This window comes from Anolis sagrei, chromosome 2 (genome assembly GCF_037176765.1).
Source record: "Anolis sagrei isolate rAnoSag1 chromosome 2, rAnoSag1.mat, whole genome shotgun sequence".
Lineage (NCBI taxonomy): Eukaryota > Metazoa > Chordata > Lepidosauria > Squamata > Dactyloidae > Anolis > Anolis sagrei.
This window is the reverse complement of record NC_090022.1, coordinates 55,242,100-55,260,037: the sequence shown is the minus strand read 5'-3', so window position 1 is coordinate 55,260,037 and position 17,938 is coordinate 55,242,100. Positions and strand designations below refer to the sequence as shown.

Below are 17,938 nucleotides of genomic sequence, written 5' to 3'. Positions count from 1 at the left end.
ACTTATACAAGAGACAACCTAAGTAGTGTACTTTAACTCTTATCATAAAAGGAACCATTTCCTTCTCTCATAGAGTGGTGAAAAGCAAGGGCTTAGCATGGTCCTTCTCTATTTTCTGCTCTATGGTGCCACTTCTGGACTTGAATGACTGGGCAGGAAATTGTTGGTGGCCAGAGCTGGTAGATCCCTGAGGCAGCACTGGCTCCCCCCCTCCCCCCCAATTATATGAAATGAACATAAACATATCCACAGATCATATCAAAACCCATATTTTGTGGTCGGCTTATCCACAAATATATATAGTAGTCATCTGAAGAAACAGTTCTGTGTACAGACCGGACCTATTGATATTGTTGAAGAGGTTCCTACAAATGAGAACACCCCTCCCCTCATAGGGTTTTGTGTTCTTGTGTCTATCCTTACTTAACAATATCGAATTGGAACTGTCACTCTAATCCCACTCATGGAGACAGACATTCACTTGCTTTGTAGACTGTATATTGTAGCAGTACATGTCTGATGTGTCACAGGAAATAACAAGGGAGGAGGTGGTAATTTGGACATGGATCATATCCCAGCTAATGATCTGATGTGTTCTTGAGCCTTTCGCCTGCCTAAGAATTCTTTTCAAGAGGAGCTAACTGCATACACAAACGACTTATCTCTTCTTAATAAGTCAAAATAGTATAATCTGAAATGGACCAGTAGTTGAATTTAAACATCGCACCGAATTATACTGACATGATAACCTATGGCTAGCATCTGTCTGGCAATCCTGAATCAAAAACTATAGTTTGAAAAGGAAAAGCAAACCAAGGTTTGTATTAACAGTGTTTTGGTGAGATATCTGAATAGGCAAAGTGTGGTTATGTTGATTTCTGTATCTGAGCAAACTACTGCACGAATAAACAAGTGCAAGGAGTAAGAAGATGAGTTGCTTCAAATAATTTTCTTGCTCTTGGCTGTGAAGTTCAGATTGCAGTTTGGGTGAACAAAAATTTGGCCTTCCATGTCTAATTTAAGGCAGATTTTGGCAAAAGCCAGAAGATCCTATTGAAGCCTCAAGAAATCTTAACAGATGAAATATCAATTGGTAATTGATTCAGAAGAAAATCTGGCTGTATTTATTCAACATACTGCATAACTGGAAGAATTTTCCAGAGACAAACTTGTGTTGCAGTCATATCAGAGCAAGTATTTTGTGAAGAATTTTGGCACTATTTGCAAAAGAAAAGAGTGTGAAATATTAAAGCCAGGATATGAGTGAATCAAAGGCAAGTCTATGCTCAGTCCCTTTTAAAGTGTACTCTCTAATACATCATCCAAATTTTTGAAAGGAACAAGACAGGATTCTGTGTTTGCTATGGCACATATTGGTTTATAACCCATCTTTGGATTATGTAATGTAAACAGAATGTAAAAGAATCTACCAGCGTGCTGTGAAACGGCAAATTTCAACAGTTCTGCTCAGCAAAGCTAATTGAAGTTGTAGTCCAGGAACATCTGAAGAACTGTCACTGTTGTAAAGTATTGGGCTTGAATCAGATTTTCACCCTGGAGGCTGGCTTCTACTGACCTCTGCCTATTGACCTTCAGTAAAGTTTGGTTAAACAGTGCTTTCTAAGTTATACCGAAGTCCTTTGATGCAGTGATCCTATTCCTTCTGGACTTGACATCCTGCTCTCTGTATGCTTGCTTGCATATGCCATATTACCAGCACCCTTTGATTGCATATGGAAAGTATCTATCTCTCACTCAGGCGACCTCATAACAGCATCCTAGGACTCTTCCAGCCTGTTTTGGGGATGAAACCCTATGCTGGCCATCACACAACATTGTGTGACTTTCAGTGGAGGCTCTGCCTCCGACTGTCATTGAATGCATCCCCCACAACACAGGATACTTCCTGTGTTGTGCTGACTCCAATGGAGCCAGCACGGATCCTCTGCAGAATGGCAATGCTTCCCATGTGTGATAGGGAAAGTATCACCAAAAGGGAGCTGTGGGGGGGGGGGGGGTGTGTGCAAAATTCACCCTGCTGAAGTCAGCTGAAATGGGATGTTTCACCTGGTCTTTGTGACGAGGCCCAGGAAGTGGTCTTCTGTTGATGTTGTCCGTTGCAGTGGTTCTCAATCTGTGTGTCCCAGGGTGTTTTGGCCTACAACGCCTAGAAATCCCAATTCATTTACCAGCTGTTAGCATTTCGGGAGTTGAAGGTAAAAACATCTGGGGACCCACAAGTTGAGAACCATTGCTCTGGTGGGAGACTTGTTCTTTCATGAAGGCACATGGTGTATAAATGTATATGTTCCTACTGAAAATAATGTATGCCATCCCAATTTAGGTCAGTCTGCATTTTATAACTAGAATTTAAGACTAATAATAAAAAATGCAAATTAAGTGTCTACCAGCAATATTATAAAACTGCACTTGCTTCAATTATGCATTCTAGTTACCTTTAAGTGCAAGTTCGGTGTTCATAAATCCAAGGCTAACATAAGAGTAAGAGAAACACAAAGTTCCAGTTTGTTTGAAGGCTAGCCTGTGTGCAGCAACACATACGTCCACCTGGGCATGGCTACATCAGGAGTACAATGTTAGATCTATTTCTGATTGAATGGTGTGATCTCACTCCTGTTCTAGCAATACTGGATTCCTGAACATCTGAATAGGGCTTTTTACTAATAGGCTTTTTACTTTTTACTAGATTCGCATATCATTTGAAATACTTATGAAGGCTTTCAGTTTCACTGCACATTAGAAGGTTGACAGTGTAATGTTGGTCTGACAAAGTTTAGTCCTGTGGAGAGACTGAAAGAGAGTTGATAAGGGTGCATGCTTTCTTGAAGGTTCAAAGGTTCAATCATCTTTAGTTAAGTCTGGAGGGTGCTTTTGTCTGAGGTTATGTATATTGATATATTGAATGGATGGATAAATCACAGGTAAACCACAGATAAGTCACAGGTAAAACATAGCTCTGGATAGCCTCTGTCCTGCTTCTGGCAGTCTTTGTTCTTTGTACAGTTTTTTCAGTTCTCAAAAATTGGTAGATTATTTCTCAAAAATGTGAGGTATGAACTGTCAACTCTTAGGTAAGTATTTTGGTCAATAGATTATTTTTTTTATAGAAAGGTGCATAATTTTGTTCCTGTTCCCCCAATAGTCATGTCCAAAAAGTGGATCTCATTAGAGTGATAGTATCAAACTGAGAATTAGTATTTATAGAGTTGACCCACCCCCAAAAAAATCTCCTGGTAGAAAAACTCTACCAGGAGCCTGTATTCTTTTTATAAGGGCTGGTAGTGGAAATAATGTGATTCTGCACTCATCTTTTCTTTTGATCAATATTGCTCACAAAAAGAATTAGTTTGTCCAGTTCAGTGCTGATGTTGTCTGTGGGGATATTTTACAAAGAACCCGTCATTTAAATATTTTTATGTAAAATTTGTATAGTGAATTTGGACTCCAATACTTAGCAGAAGCAGCACTGGCGGGCAATTTTTCCTCAGTGGAAAATGTGGAAATGTTTGTCTTCATTGACTTGGATGATTATTTTATTCTACCCAGAATGGTAAGGGGGGATAGAACTTGCTGGGAACTTACCAGAGGAAAGGGTTTGGATCCCCAACGATAAGGCAGAAATGATTTTATCTAAAAAATTGTTTCTAATTCTTTTTTGTTTTTCCTTTTCCTACCAAGACAACAAAACAATAATGTATGTGTTGTGCAGGCAGTAGTCTAAAAATATCTCTGCTCTCCAAAACTGTGTGTCTAGTGGGAGGAGATCCTTCTCAATATGTTGAACTATGTGAGGTTGGCAAAAAAAAGTAATATTGTGAAGTCTAACAAAAAATAGACTGTGCAGAAAACAAAAAAATGTGTGTTCCAGCAAAGAGACATCTGTAATATGAAAAGTCGAACTGATAAGCCCTTTTGCCCAACATTGATAATGAAATAAAAACCTGCACTGTGCTGACTTCTTCACTCAGCATGGTAATGGTAAGTTGGCTAGTCCACTGTGTAGTCATGATACATTTTGGCACAGTGACCCAAAATATGGTTTAGAAGCAGCAAGCTGAAAACATAATCTGGTGTATGTTGCTGTAGTCTGCTCACTGAAACTCCATATTGGCAGTTTCCTATTGCTACCTCAGGCAACAGGGTGCTCATGAGAACATGTTCTTCTGTTTCCAACAATGGAGGATGGCTAGGATGGATCCAGGCTGTTTCTCTTGGTTCTCTCATTTCAGTTCTGTTGTGCATTGTGGCAAAACTGGGAAGAATTCCCTTTGGTCTCAACTGCTCAGGAACTCCCATGTGAATCTCACTCAGCCCCACAAGTGGACCAGACCTTGCAAAAGTGCCTGGCAAGCCAATGGGGTGAAAGGTAGACAAAGGGGGATAAAACATATTCTAAAGAAGTAGCCTTGTTAATCTGTTATGAGAAAAACAACAAAGAATCTTACATGTGCATAAAAACCAAATTGAGATATCCAGTTGTAGCAATTTAGCAGTGGTATGATCTGTGAAAAATACCAAATAATCTGTTACCTGATTTTTCCAAGCCCATGAAAATGAAAGCCAACAATCAAAACCCCACTTGTCTCTAAACGGAAATAAATCCCTTTTGTAATAAGCTTTTCCCAAACAAGCAGCAATGTTCTTAAAGAGGCGGGATTGTTCCTAATTTCTCTAAATTAATGATTTCCAGTGGAGTGGCCATTTTTTCTACAACATAAACAACCAGGAATCTTTTAGCTCATCTTAGGGCCCTTGTACACTTCCCTAAAACCCAGGTGGAACTAGGTTATTTTAGGTTGACCAAGGATGGCATCTAGCACCTCTTACCCAGTCCTCCATTTCCCCAAGAAAACTTACTGGATAGGCCTGCCCTCAATAGTATCTGGAGGAACATAGAATAATATCTGGAGGACCATAGAACTCCTACTTTGAAATAGAAAAACAGAGTTGCCCATTTGAGGTTTTTGCAATGATTTACCTAGATTTTGCCTGACATTAATTGGATTGCATAGTTCTTTCTTGCATTCCTCAATTGGAACGCAAGATTTATACATAAAATGTAGATTTATACATAAAATGTAGTATTAGAGATTTACCTCGAAACTTCCTGTATGTGTTCCATTTTTTCATGCTCTTGACAGTGCCTCTTTGTAAGCATCTTTAATTATGATGCTATTATTTCATCAACGGTTGCAGATGGCATCATGTTCTGCACAGCTGGGACTGTATACTCAGTGATACTCTTGGCTCCTTCTCCTGCTTGGGTACAGTGGTGAAACCATTCAGTGAAAAATCTAATCCAGTGCTACAGGCATGTAGCCGGGGGGGAGGGGGCATTCAGCCCCCCCCCCCCCAAATTCTCATGGTGGTTCACGAAAAGGCCTTACTGGTGCATTATTTAAACTGTTATGTTTATTCATATCATAATCTGATCACCATACTCAATATATCCCATATGCATGGGGGTATTGGGGTAACGATACAAAAGGTTTGCTAGGGTAGACCCTCTTTCGCTCAGACTCAGCCCCCCCCCTTCCCCCCGAATCGAAATCCTGGCTACGGGCCTGCAGTGCTATGATCTTGCAGAATTCTGCCTTTTCTTTTCTATATTGACAGATAAGGTATTCATGGCTAACTATTCACTTTCTATCCAGTATTGACATGATACCACTGAAAGGATAGAACTTGCTCCTGGTATCCTTGTACAGTAATTTGGATGTTTGCTAAAGTATACAGCACAGAAATTATGGAGGAGGAGAGAACAAACAGCTTTATTTCCAACTCTTCTGTTTACTGTTTTTAAATAATTGCCAGATTTATACACATGACTCCAAATGTTTATTTTCTGTCTCTGTAAAAGATGTATTGACTTTGCATGTCCAAAAAGATCACACCCTTGACATTTCCAGATGTTGATACTGTGCTCCACCCTTGGCATTTCATTCTGTTTGTATCTGATGGTTGAATTAACATCATTTCTGCTTCTATGAATAATTAAATGTCATGTATTTTGTTAAGACCATTTCTTATGCAACCATCTTCCTTTTTAAACATTTCCCCTTATTTCTGTGTTTTTATGCTGTTGTCAATTTTATTGACATTGTGTAGTCTATATATAAAACTTAGTGGCTGAGTTTCCATATCCCAATCTCCTGTGAACACCAGCTACCCTAAGCATGACTGTGCCCAGATTCCATGTTGTTCACTGTCAGTGTAAGCCTAAGGAAATTGCATTAATGTTTTCCCAAATGGCTCATTATCTAAATATTTTGCATGGCTTTCAGGCCATCCAGGAAAGAGAGGTCACACTGTGTATATGCATTTCAGTTCTTTATTTAAACGTGAAGTAAACATATGTGCAACTAGGGAAATGCTGGCAAACAAGAGCATTTGTGTGAGAGTTAATAAATGATGAGTCTGGTGGTCAGTAGTGAAGGCCCCTTTCTTATCTCTGGACATGGTTATCATGTCTCTTCCCACCCTTCACTTCTGCAGGCTAAACATGCCCAGCTCATTAACATTCCCAGCTCCACATAGTACTCTTTAAGCAGTATTTAAAGAGTGAACGTATCCCCAAATCTGTTATGCTCTTCTGGTTACACTTGAATGACATGACTTAGGTGCTTATCAGGCTAGTCATTTGTTTTGGATCATTACATTGGAAAAAAAAACACTTTTAAAAAAATTCCAAAAGTAGCATAATGGCAATGTACCCTTTTACATCACCAGTGCATTGGTGCTTCAGCAATCTTGTTTTCACTTTCTTGCACTTGAAACACAGCAGTACCATTTATACCACTGTTAGCTTTGCCTCCTCATACCTGATTGCTATGTTTAAAAAATACCCAAGAATTGTGCAGGTATGCACTTATGTAATGACACTATTATGAAACCACCCCAAATCACCACCAAGATTATTTATTTATTTTATTTAAAGTATTACTATGTTGCCTCCCATCTCCCAAGGCAATAAAAACAATTAAAGTGATACAAAAACAAAATTTTAAACACATCAATATGTTACTTTCAAATTCCTAAGAACAGTCTTAAAACAATTCCAGAATCCAATGTTGAAACCATTAAAATGACAATTTCAAACATATGGAATATCATTTTTCCTATGCCCTGCAGAAACCTAAAAGAGATGGGGACAGCATAATTTCCTTGGGTAGGGAGTTCCACTGTCCAGGTGCTGCTATGGAGAAAGCCCTGTTATGTGTACCTACAAGCTAACTTCATGAGGTGTTGGGGCTTACAACAGGACCTCCTCTGAGGATCTCAAATTTCTGACAGGTTTATATAGGAGCACCCCCCCCCCCAACCAAATTCAAAACCCATGCACTTGGAAAAGTGAACACAATCAACTACACTTTCAAAGCATTGTTCTATTCTTTCACCCAAAACTAAACTTTTGAGAAAAAGGATTTCCAATGGATTATTTTAAATAAGAAAAGTATAAACATAATTCCCAAATGGCCCAACAGTGGTGCAGTGACTTTCCTTTGTTTCATTTGTCTTTACCATCAGCCTGCAAGCTGAGTCACTGATAGTCTAACTTTATCAGTAGAAAGCTATGCCTCAAGAAAACATTTTATCAAAGACTACGTAATGAATCAAGTTGGGCAAACTCTGAAGACCCATTTACCTGTAAAAAATTCATCTCTTGGGTTTTCATCACTTGGTGATTGGTAACGAAAATTATGGACATTTTTGAAGTGTCATGAAGTCCTAACAACAATTGTATCTATGATGTTTGCTATACAGCATGGCAAACATATCTGCAGGGGATACATTGCCAAACTTTGTGTAGATATGGGAGTCCACAGATAATAGAGAACCTTATTAAAATGAAGGGTTTATGGCCCAGAAATACCATAGAGTCATGCTGGAGGATAAAAGTGGACATATTTTGTAGGACATTGATAACGAAACCATGGATGGAGTGGCTTTGGGGGGGGGGGGAGTGTCCTGCTGTAATTATTTCTTCCAGTAGTTTATTTGCTGCCTTTCCAAATGAGCATCCAGATAGACAGACAGACAGACAGACAGACAGACAGACAGATAGATAGATAAATCAATATTATTAACATTAAAAAACCACTAGGTTTCTCTCTGCAGGGCAGTTAGTTGTAGATGGGTCTGTACAGGGATAAGAAAATCTTGCTGGAGCTGACATTAAAATCTTTGTCTGCCTGCCTCTTTCCCTCTTTTTCTAGAACAGGCAATATTTGGGGTATGCCTAACTAGTAGATCCTGGGGCTCTTCTGGTCTATGTCATCCTCCTGCCCTTGCACTATTCCCATAGAGAAGTAGATGGTAAATACACAGTCAAATCGTGAGAGCCATATCCACACATGACTTTCGGTCATGTGGGTTGACTTAACAAGCTCCTGTAAAAAGCAGATGTCAGGAGAGGGGAAAGCCCAAAAGCATCTGGCTGCCATGAACTCAGGGAATATTAGAAAGATCCAGCTGTTCACCCAAGCTACGTCATGCTTTTCTTCCACCTGGGCAATGTTGGTAGACAGATGGCTTGGAATGGGGAGCAAAGGGCAAGAAAACATACATTTCACCCACATCGCCTATTCACTATGTATATGCAAATATAGGTATTCAAAAAATGGGGGGGGGGGGGCTTAAATTCATACAATCTATGGTCCCAAACATTTTGGATAAGGGAGACTCAACCTGTATTAGAAATTGCTTAACTACGCACAGAGAAGCAACATTAATATTTATTTTATTTATTTATTTATTTATTTGGAGTGCTTCTACCCGGCCCTTCTCAACCCCTTAGGGGGGACTCAGGGCAGCTTACAAAAGGCACAATTCGATGCCCAACAGTTCACTTAATACAATATACAAAATACAATATAACGACAACAGTTTATTTATTATGGTTCTCCAGGAAGATATGATGGTTAACATCCTTTCAACTTTCTAGCCAGGAGATGCTTAAAATGTGAATATTCCAGCTCAATTCATTTTGTAAATAGAACTTAAAAAGGTAGAATATGCTAAAATATGCACATATTTTGGGGGGAAGGTTAGAAAATTCAACCATACATTTACATACCATTCCTCATGCCAGAGCATATTTGATTATGAACATCACAGCTGGATTAAAAGGCAGCAGTGTGTATAGTTTGTGAATAGAAACAATCTACATCCCTGGAAATATGTAAATACTAAAAAAGGGGGAGAATTGCTTCATTTAAAAGGAATGGTGAGAAACAAAGTTAAAGTGAATGAGGCTGTTAGGAAATGGAATAATGCTGTCAAGTATGCCAGTAGAAGGATCATCATCTGTTATATATAATTATACTAAGAAGGAGAAAAAACACCAGCAATTATCTCTTCTGGAGAATAATCTCAGAGAAACAGAGAGCTGAGTTTTGGATCCCAGAAATTCTAGGTGAAGTGGATGAAAGTCTACTGCATACCAAATGGAAGGTTATTGTTATAAATGTCCTTTCTGACCTGGAAAATACTGGAATTAGATTGAAATCACTACTTGTAAAGCAATAGTTTCTTCCTTGGCAAGAGGCTGCAAAATGCATCAAAATGTTGACCTCATGATCACAGCTTCATATTTCTGAGGGACTGTTTCAGGCATTGAATTTTACTGTTATGTGCTTTGTTTTTAGTCAGACTGTGATCACACAACAATCAACCGCACTGTATTTTATTGAGAACATTTGAAAAAAGGCCTCAGTTATCAAAAAAGTACATTTTAAGGATGAAAATAGGTCATCGCTTTCAAGGTTGGAAGTCTGGGATTTGGGAGCACCAGGTAAAAGCTATGGATTCCAAATTGGTACTCTTAGAAGACCCATAGACCTGCTACCTTCAATTTGATGGCCTTAAAATATCTCATAATACAAAGTTCAGTCACTTCCAGGTAGCATGAACAGTCATTGTATTGACTTGGGATAGTAACTGTAATCCAGACTATCCAGAGAGCACCATATTGGGGAAGACTGGCTAAAAATAGCAGCAACATCGATAAGTAAGTTGGCCCCAAAGTGTTGACTAAAAAGCTGTCAGGTAATGAGCTAGAAAATCTTAACAAAAAGGGGATCTTACTCATTCAGACTCAAAGCCATTTCAGGTTATTATGGGTTTTAGAATGCCCATGTTTGCACATATGTACATAATGAATTACTTTGGATATGGGACCCAAATCTAAACATGAAATTAGTTTGTGTTTCATATATACCTTAGATACATAGAATGAAAGGTAATTTTATACAATAACTTATCAATAATTTTGTACATGAAACAAAGTTAGTGTAATTAACCAGCAGTGAAAGTACTTTCCTGCAGAAAGTCTAGGAATTTCTGTGGACTTATTTACCATATTCATGTTCAGAAAAGTTATGGTGAGATCTTGATTTATTCTGTGGTTGTTGACTTCTGAAACATCTTGTTTGATCAGTTCTCATGACCCAGAATCCACATACTGTAATTACTCACCTGCTGCATTTCTGTGATTTCATCTTCTTCTCCATTTTTTTTAACTCCAAGGTATTGGGAGTCGTAGTAATATGCCCTCTGTTCATTATACTGCATTGTCAAAGGCTTTCATGACCAGAATCACCGAGTTTTTGAAGGTTTTTCGGGCTGTATGGCCATGTTCTAGAAGCTTTCTCTCCTGACGCTTCTCCAGCATCTATGGCAGGCATCCTCAGAGGTTGTGAGGACTGTTGGAAACTAGGAAAATTGGGTTTATATACCTGTTTAAAGTCCAGGGTGGGAGAAAGAACTTGTCTGTTGGAGCTAGGTGTGAATGTTTCAAACTGGCCACGTTGATTAGCATTTGATGGCCTGACAGTTTTTAGGTGTGGCTTGTTCCTGTCTGGGGGGATTCTTTGTTGGGAGGGGATTAACTGGCCCTGATTGTTTCTTGTCTGAAAGGAAGCATGTGAACCATTTCAACAGAAAGGAAAAAACCATGAAAATGAACAAAATCTGGCTACCAGTATTAAAAAATCTCTAATATTATAACAGTAAATAAAGAACAAAATTCAAACACAGAGGAAAGTCCAGACAAGAAACAATTCAGGGACAGTTAATCACCTCCCAACAAAGAATTCTCCCAGGCAGGAACAAGCCACATCTAAAAACTGTCAGGCCATCAAATGCTAATCAAGGTGGCCAGCTGAAACATTCACACATAACTCCAACAGACAAGAGTTCTTTCTCCCACCCTGGACTTTCCACAGATATATAAACCCAATTTTCCTAGTTTCCAATGGACCCCACAACCTATGAGGATGCAGGCAAAACGTCAGGATAAAATGCTTCTAGAACATGGCCATATAGCCCGAAAAACATACAACAACCCTCTGTTCATTGCTTCTTACATTAGGAGTCAGGTGGACTGTCTGATATAGCACTATAGTTTTGGGAGTGAGAAAATAAGTAGTTTTGCTGTAACTGTTGTTTTTAAACTTGTTAAAGTGCTGTACTCCCTTCCCCAGCCCATCCATCACTATTACCTTCTAGTCTTGCAATTCCAATGATGTGTACAATGGCCTAAAGAGCATAACTTAACGTTAGTAATTTGCTGCATTCATTTTAAAATCTGTTTTTGAGTTATAATTAGGCTGTGGATGCTTTAATTGAAGAAGTTGAATTACATAAGTGAGTCCGAAAATATATATATGTGTACAGGCAAGAGAAATGATTTACCAATTGTCCCCCTGACTAGTGGTGACAGGAATATCTGAATAGCCTGCATTCACCCCCTCCTTCCAGCTTGGCTATTCAGCATTTTTCCCCTTGGGGAATTAGAACTGCAGTGATTACAGAGCTGTAATTTTGGCTCCATAATGTGGCACTGGGCCACCTCTTCAAATCAGTTTATCATCAGTGCCTATTGCTGCTCTCTAGTTCTATTCCTCAAGGGATAATTATGAATTTCAATAGCTTGGTGAAGTAAATAGACATTTCTGGCAATCGATAAGGAAGGAGGGGCTAATGATTATTTTTTTCTATATTTAATTGTATTTGGCCATATTCCTGTACATAATCTGAAATCAGTCCTTATTCAGACTGAGAACATAGAAACACCCCCATTGGTTTAAACCAAGCCCATCTAGTATAGAACCCACTTTGTCATAGTGATCAGTCAAATTGCCTCAAGGCAGCCTACATATCACTCTGTCATTACACTGCACTCCACTCTGCAAGGTAGCTTAAGCCCAAGGCCACTGAGAAGGGTTGGTGATCACCTGAAAATATGGAACTGATTCTAATAGTGACTGGAGGCTCCCATGTTATTGGTGCTTCAATTTTGCATTTGGCTAACTTTAAAGGCGCTATCCCAAGTGCTGAACCTATTGGGGTTCAGCACCCCTGGATGGCTCCTTTAAAACCTGCATTAAAATCTGAAGTAAATTCACCACCACCCTGACAAGGTAGCCACCAATTGCCACTGCATGGTACTACCCAATCATAGTCTAGTTTTCAGAAATGACTGCAAAATAATTTCCAGGAAATTAGGCATAGGACTGCATGAGATCAGACTGTGGGTCATGTGTGACTTTAGATCTGTAGGTTGTTCACCTCCTTTTTGAAATAGTGCACTCAATTACTTGGGTTTGGCTACCAGTCATTAGTATTTAATTGCATATTGCTTCTAAACACAAAGATAATATTTTTCTGTCATAACTAACCAATGTTGATATGTATATCTCTTATGAATTAATCTCACTCTTTTTACTGCCCTTGAGCAGTCAAATTATTGGTTATGTTACTAGGAACGCCTTACCCAAGAGTATTCAGAAATGATCAGGTGAGGGTAGCTACTGATCTAAGTTAGATCCCAATTTCTATTTCTGATAAGAACACAATTCATTCATTGCTACAAGAGGTAGCCTTTCCTACCTCTTGTGGCAATGAATTCTTCAAATCAGTTACACAGTGTGTTAGTAAGCATTTTTTCTGTTTATCCTGAATCTCCTGGCAGCTCATTTCACTGCATTTTTACTTTTCTACACAATCTGTCAGTATATGAACCATTTTTATCCTTAGTTTTCTTCTCAAGAGATTATAAAGACCATAAGCCCTTCTTCATAGACAAAAGGGCTGAAATTCCCCAGTTGTTTTATTTGTTCTGTTTTTGTGTATTTTCCACCTGCATTGATGTGACCAAAAACAGAAATTGGAACTCCAAGATTCCTGTTGTTCAAAAAAGAACACTCTCAAGTTATGCCTATCAGAGAGAGCCATATAACAGATTTACTTTGTTTCATGCACAAAATTATTTAAAATATTGTGTATAAAATTATTTTCAAGCTTTGTGTATATGAAACAAATGAATTTTGTATTTAGACTTAGATCCCATCTCCAAGTTATCAAAGGTCCCCCATGATCTTCTTGCAAACAAACTAGTAAAATGTGAAGTAAACAATACTACTGTTGGTGAATTTGGAATTGGTTGAACAACCAAACCCAAAGGATGCTCACCAATTGTTCCTATTCATCCTGTAAAGAATTTACTAGTGAGGTGCCATAGGGTTCTGTCCTAGGACCATTGCTGTTCATATTGTTGTTCATGACATTAATGAAGGTTTAGAGGGCATGCTTATAAAATTTGCAGATGTCACCAAATTGGGAGGAATAGCTAATACTCCAGAAGACAGGATCACAATTCAAAATGACTTCTCAGATTAGAGAGTTGGACAAAAACTAGCAAAATGAATTTCAACAAGGAGAAATGAACGCAGAAAAAAATCTAAATGCACAAATACAGGCTGGGTGATACCTGGCTCAAAAAGAGAACACATGAGAAAGACCTAGGAGTCTTTGTTGGCAACAAGTTGAACATGAGCGAACAATGTGATGCAGCAGTCAAAAAAGCCAATGGGATTTGGAGCAGCATCAAAAGGAGTATAGTGTCTAGATCAAGGGAAGTAATAGTGCCCCTCTATTCTGCTTTGGTCAGATCTTGCCTAGAATACTGTATCCAATTCCATGCACCACAATTCAAGAGGGATATTGACAAGCTGCAACATGTCTAGAGAAGCACAACATAGGACCTCGTCACATGGGCAGGGGCGGTGCTGTTCTTGATGGCGTGGCATGGAGGCGGTCGTTTCACCTTGCCTCAATTTGCCTCACTTCACCCACCCACTAGCGATTACACAGAGTGAAGTGAGGTGCACTCACAGTGCATACAGCTTTCCTCCTCTGCCCAGGCCTGGAGCTGGCATCATGAGAAGCCTCCTGTTTTGCCTGGGTTACAGAGGGAATCCACATGCATCTCGCTTTCTTGCACTGGCCAGAGGGCAAAGCAAGGAGAAATGAGATAAGGTGAAATTACCACCTCCATGTCTCACCTTTAAGAATAGTGCTGGCACTGGGTGTCACCTATGGGACAAGGTCCTAAATGATCAATGGACTGGAAACCATAGTGGCTTAAACAGCTGGGTACATTTAGCCTGCAGAATTTTATTTATTTATTTATTTATTTACTTGTATACCGCAGTTTCTCAGCCCAACAGGCGGCTCAACGCGGTTTACAACAAGGATAGGAATCAATTAACGATATACAATTTAAAACCATAAAAGCATAATATACAATATTGACACAACAATAGACAACACAATGCATCTCATAACTAGAGTCGTGATCCAATCCGTCATCCAGAAGAGAAGATTGAGAGGGGACATGATATCCATATTCAAATATTTGAAATTATGTCATAAGGAAGAGGCAGCAGACTTGTTTTCCACTGCCCTGGAGATTAGGACTCAGAGCAATAGATTCAAATTACAGGAGATTTCACTTGAACATTAAGAAGAACTTCCTGATTGTGAGAACTGTATAGAAGTGAAACTCTGCTTTGGAGTGTGGTGAAGGCTTCTTCTTTAAAGGCTTTTAAACAGAGGCTTGATGGCCATCTGTTGAGGGTGTCTTAATTGTGTTTTTCCTGCCTGGCAGGGAGTTAGAATGGATGGCCTGTGTGGTCTCTTCCAACTCTATGATTCTATATTCATTCAAGGCAGTTTATAGAAGGGCGACATTTCATAGATAGATTAATTTAAATTGAAACTTACATAGAGGGGCTAAAATGCCACACAAGAGATTCCTTTTTTTTACTTGTTGCTTATATACAATAGTTAATATCCCAGTGTTCCATTTTACTCAAGTGACCATGACAATGAAATTATAGTAAAAGCCAATAGTGATTCTTTCTAGCTTCAACTGCTTGTGTACTTTGTCTCTGTAGTGTAATCTCCACACTTTTAGTCATTTTGTTAGTAGTCAGCTATTTCCTTCACTCCATTCCCCCATTTTGGATCAAAACAGGTGCTGTCTTTGAATGAAAAATGTCCCTTTCACTCTTCCCTGTACTTCAACATCTCTTTTCAATTCAGATATTTTGGATACATTTGTACATAATTCATAGGAATTTTGTGGCGTTTTTGTGCATATGCACCTATGTTAAAGTACTTGTGCAGCATAATAACTTACACACATTATTTATCTGTCATTCAGCCAGTCCTTCTTTCTCAGGACTGCTGAAAAGATACATCTCAATCCAGCATGATAGAGGAATTCATGGGAACTGGTTTGTAGATATGACTATCACCCTAGTATTGCTGGGAACCAAATCTCTAATATTTATTCGTAAAACTATTCAATGCTATTAAATTTTAACTCAGCTTGAGTGTTCTACAAGACTGTTTGCTTGCAGCAGACATCTTTGGATTCCCCTTGTGTTTACATATACACTGTAATATGATCATTATTTATTTGAAAAGCATTAAATGATATTCTAAAATAGTTGGGTGACACCAGATTCATAGACTGATAATGCATATTACTTGAATTAGGATACTGTTTGAATATCTCTTGTTCAAAATGCTTGTGGCCAGAAGTAGTTTGGATTTCAGATTTGTTTGGATTTTAGAATACCTGTACTTGTATATGCTAATGAGACAGTTTGGAGATGGGATCCAAGTCTAAACAATAAATTCATTTTTATTTCATTTATACTTTATACATGTAAACTGAAGGTCATTTTGAATGCAATATTCTTAATTTTGTGCATGAAACAAAGTTTCCATATATTGAACATTCAGAAAGTATACATGTCACTATCTCAACTATCCATGTGGACAAATTTGGATTTTGGAGTATTTCTGATAAGGGATGCTCAACCTGTATATCAAATATATCAACATGTCCCTCTGTTGGATTTCAAATGCAATCTTGCCTAGAGCATCTTTACTTTAAAACTATTATTTTGTATGTAGTAGGTCACTTTTCATTTCCCCTTCACAGTTGGCCATGGGAAGAGTGAAGGAGACCGTATGATTGTGTCAGACTTCCATGTATTTGTCAGAGACTGCTTGCAGCACATTGATCTAATGAAGAAAGATCACCCAGGTCTTCCCGTGTTTCTTCTAGGGCATTCCATGGTAAGCACACTGCACTATCCCTACTTAATTATATTTCTTGGCCTCTAAGGCAGTAGAAAAGGCAAGAAATTTTGTCACTACAGTCTTCTCATTCTCTGTTCCAAATCCCTTTTTCTATTATATTTTGTTTTGTTTTTCATTCACATGAATATACAAATAAATCTTGAATGCAGGAGTTGTGTGTACAGAAACACACACTTCATAAACATATGTGCACACCCCAGTACATATTATCCCTTGGTCATCAACTAGTGATCAAATTGAGATATAAGAGGTAGGTAATACACAGGATTTGGGGTGCTGTGATGTTCTATAGAGACAATCATTGTTGGACCACAACTTTCATCATCCAGCTATTGTTTGTTCTGGCTGTTTCTGATGGAAATTGACGTCCAACAGAGTACAAGTGTTGACAACTGAAGAATTTGTTCTCTCTATTGTTACAAACACGCCAGGATGTCTGGAGAGACACAATTTAGAGTACACTTTATGATCAAGAACTAATGTAAGCCAGTTGTTTTGGGGGATGTCCCACTCTTTGCAGAACAATGGCTTTCTCATCCTAGTTTTTCTCTAGCATTCTGAAAAACTCTTCAACATTGGGCAAGTATAATGATGACTTCAGCTCAGTATCAATTAGCTTGTTGATTTAAGAACAAGGAATGTTAGTTAATAAGCTAGGAGATGTGTCCAAGTGTCTACTAGGTCCTATAGCAGGGGTGGACAAAGTGTAGCCTTGTGAGCTGCAAGTGGTCCCTGTACCTAATGTTTTACTGAAAGCCCCCCACCTTCCCCACAACTTGCCCCAAATCTTTTTGAAACATTTGGTTCAATGAGAAAAATTGAAGTATTTGGGATGGTTGTGGGAGAAGTCTAGTCCATGAGATATCTGCAAGGGGTATTTGGTACCTGGCCCTTGTGTAGTTGCTTACCTCAGTGCTAGTAGTATCAGTTTACCATTTTGGAAAAGTTGAGGTCAGAGGAATCATGTGCCAGAAGAGGGCAATTGGAGGGAACTTGTGACTGATAATAATGTGGCAGTTGGAGCAAGAGCTGACTCTGCTTCTTCATTCACAACCAAACACAGAAATTACAGATAGGGATGTAAGTCTGCAGCTAGAGAATCTCAGCTACCTTTTCAAAAACACCTCAGTTGTCAGACCCCCGTAATAGTGAAAATAAGCTTGAAATGTTATTAACACTTAGAAAAATCTCAAACTCTGAAATGATTTCTGAGCCTGGCTTCAAGTGATCTGGGAAAAGGAGCTTCAGTGCCCAGCATAGCTTATCATAAGCACATTTGTGTTTCAGAAAAGAAAAATAAATTATGCCAGAGAAATAATAAGCAGTACATGCACAAACCTGTTCTTATCTCCCAGGTCTTTGTCTTACCTTAAAACAGAGAAGAGATTTGATTCCCCCAAACCCCGTTGCCTGGCTGTTTAGATGCACAGCTGTTATTATGGCTTAAATCTTTATTACT

General features: G+C 38.7%; 1 protein-coding gene across 2 annotated transcripts in view; it reads left to right on the top strand.

The window, feature by feature from the left end:
* The window catches only part of MGLL (monoglyceride lipase), a 92,291-nt gene that overhangs the window by 55,812 nt on the left and 18,541 nt on the right, over nt 1-17,938 (top strand). For both annotated transcript variants that reach the window (XM_060766188.2, XM_060766189.2), the window contains exon 4: nt 16,319-16,455. In XM_060766188.2, the coding sequence (XP_060622171.1) occupies nt 16,319-16,455 (137 nt within the window). The remainder of the gene's footprint in view (nt 1-16,318; nt 16,456-17,938) is intronic.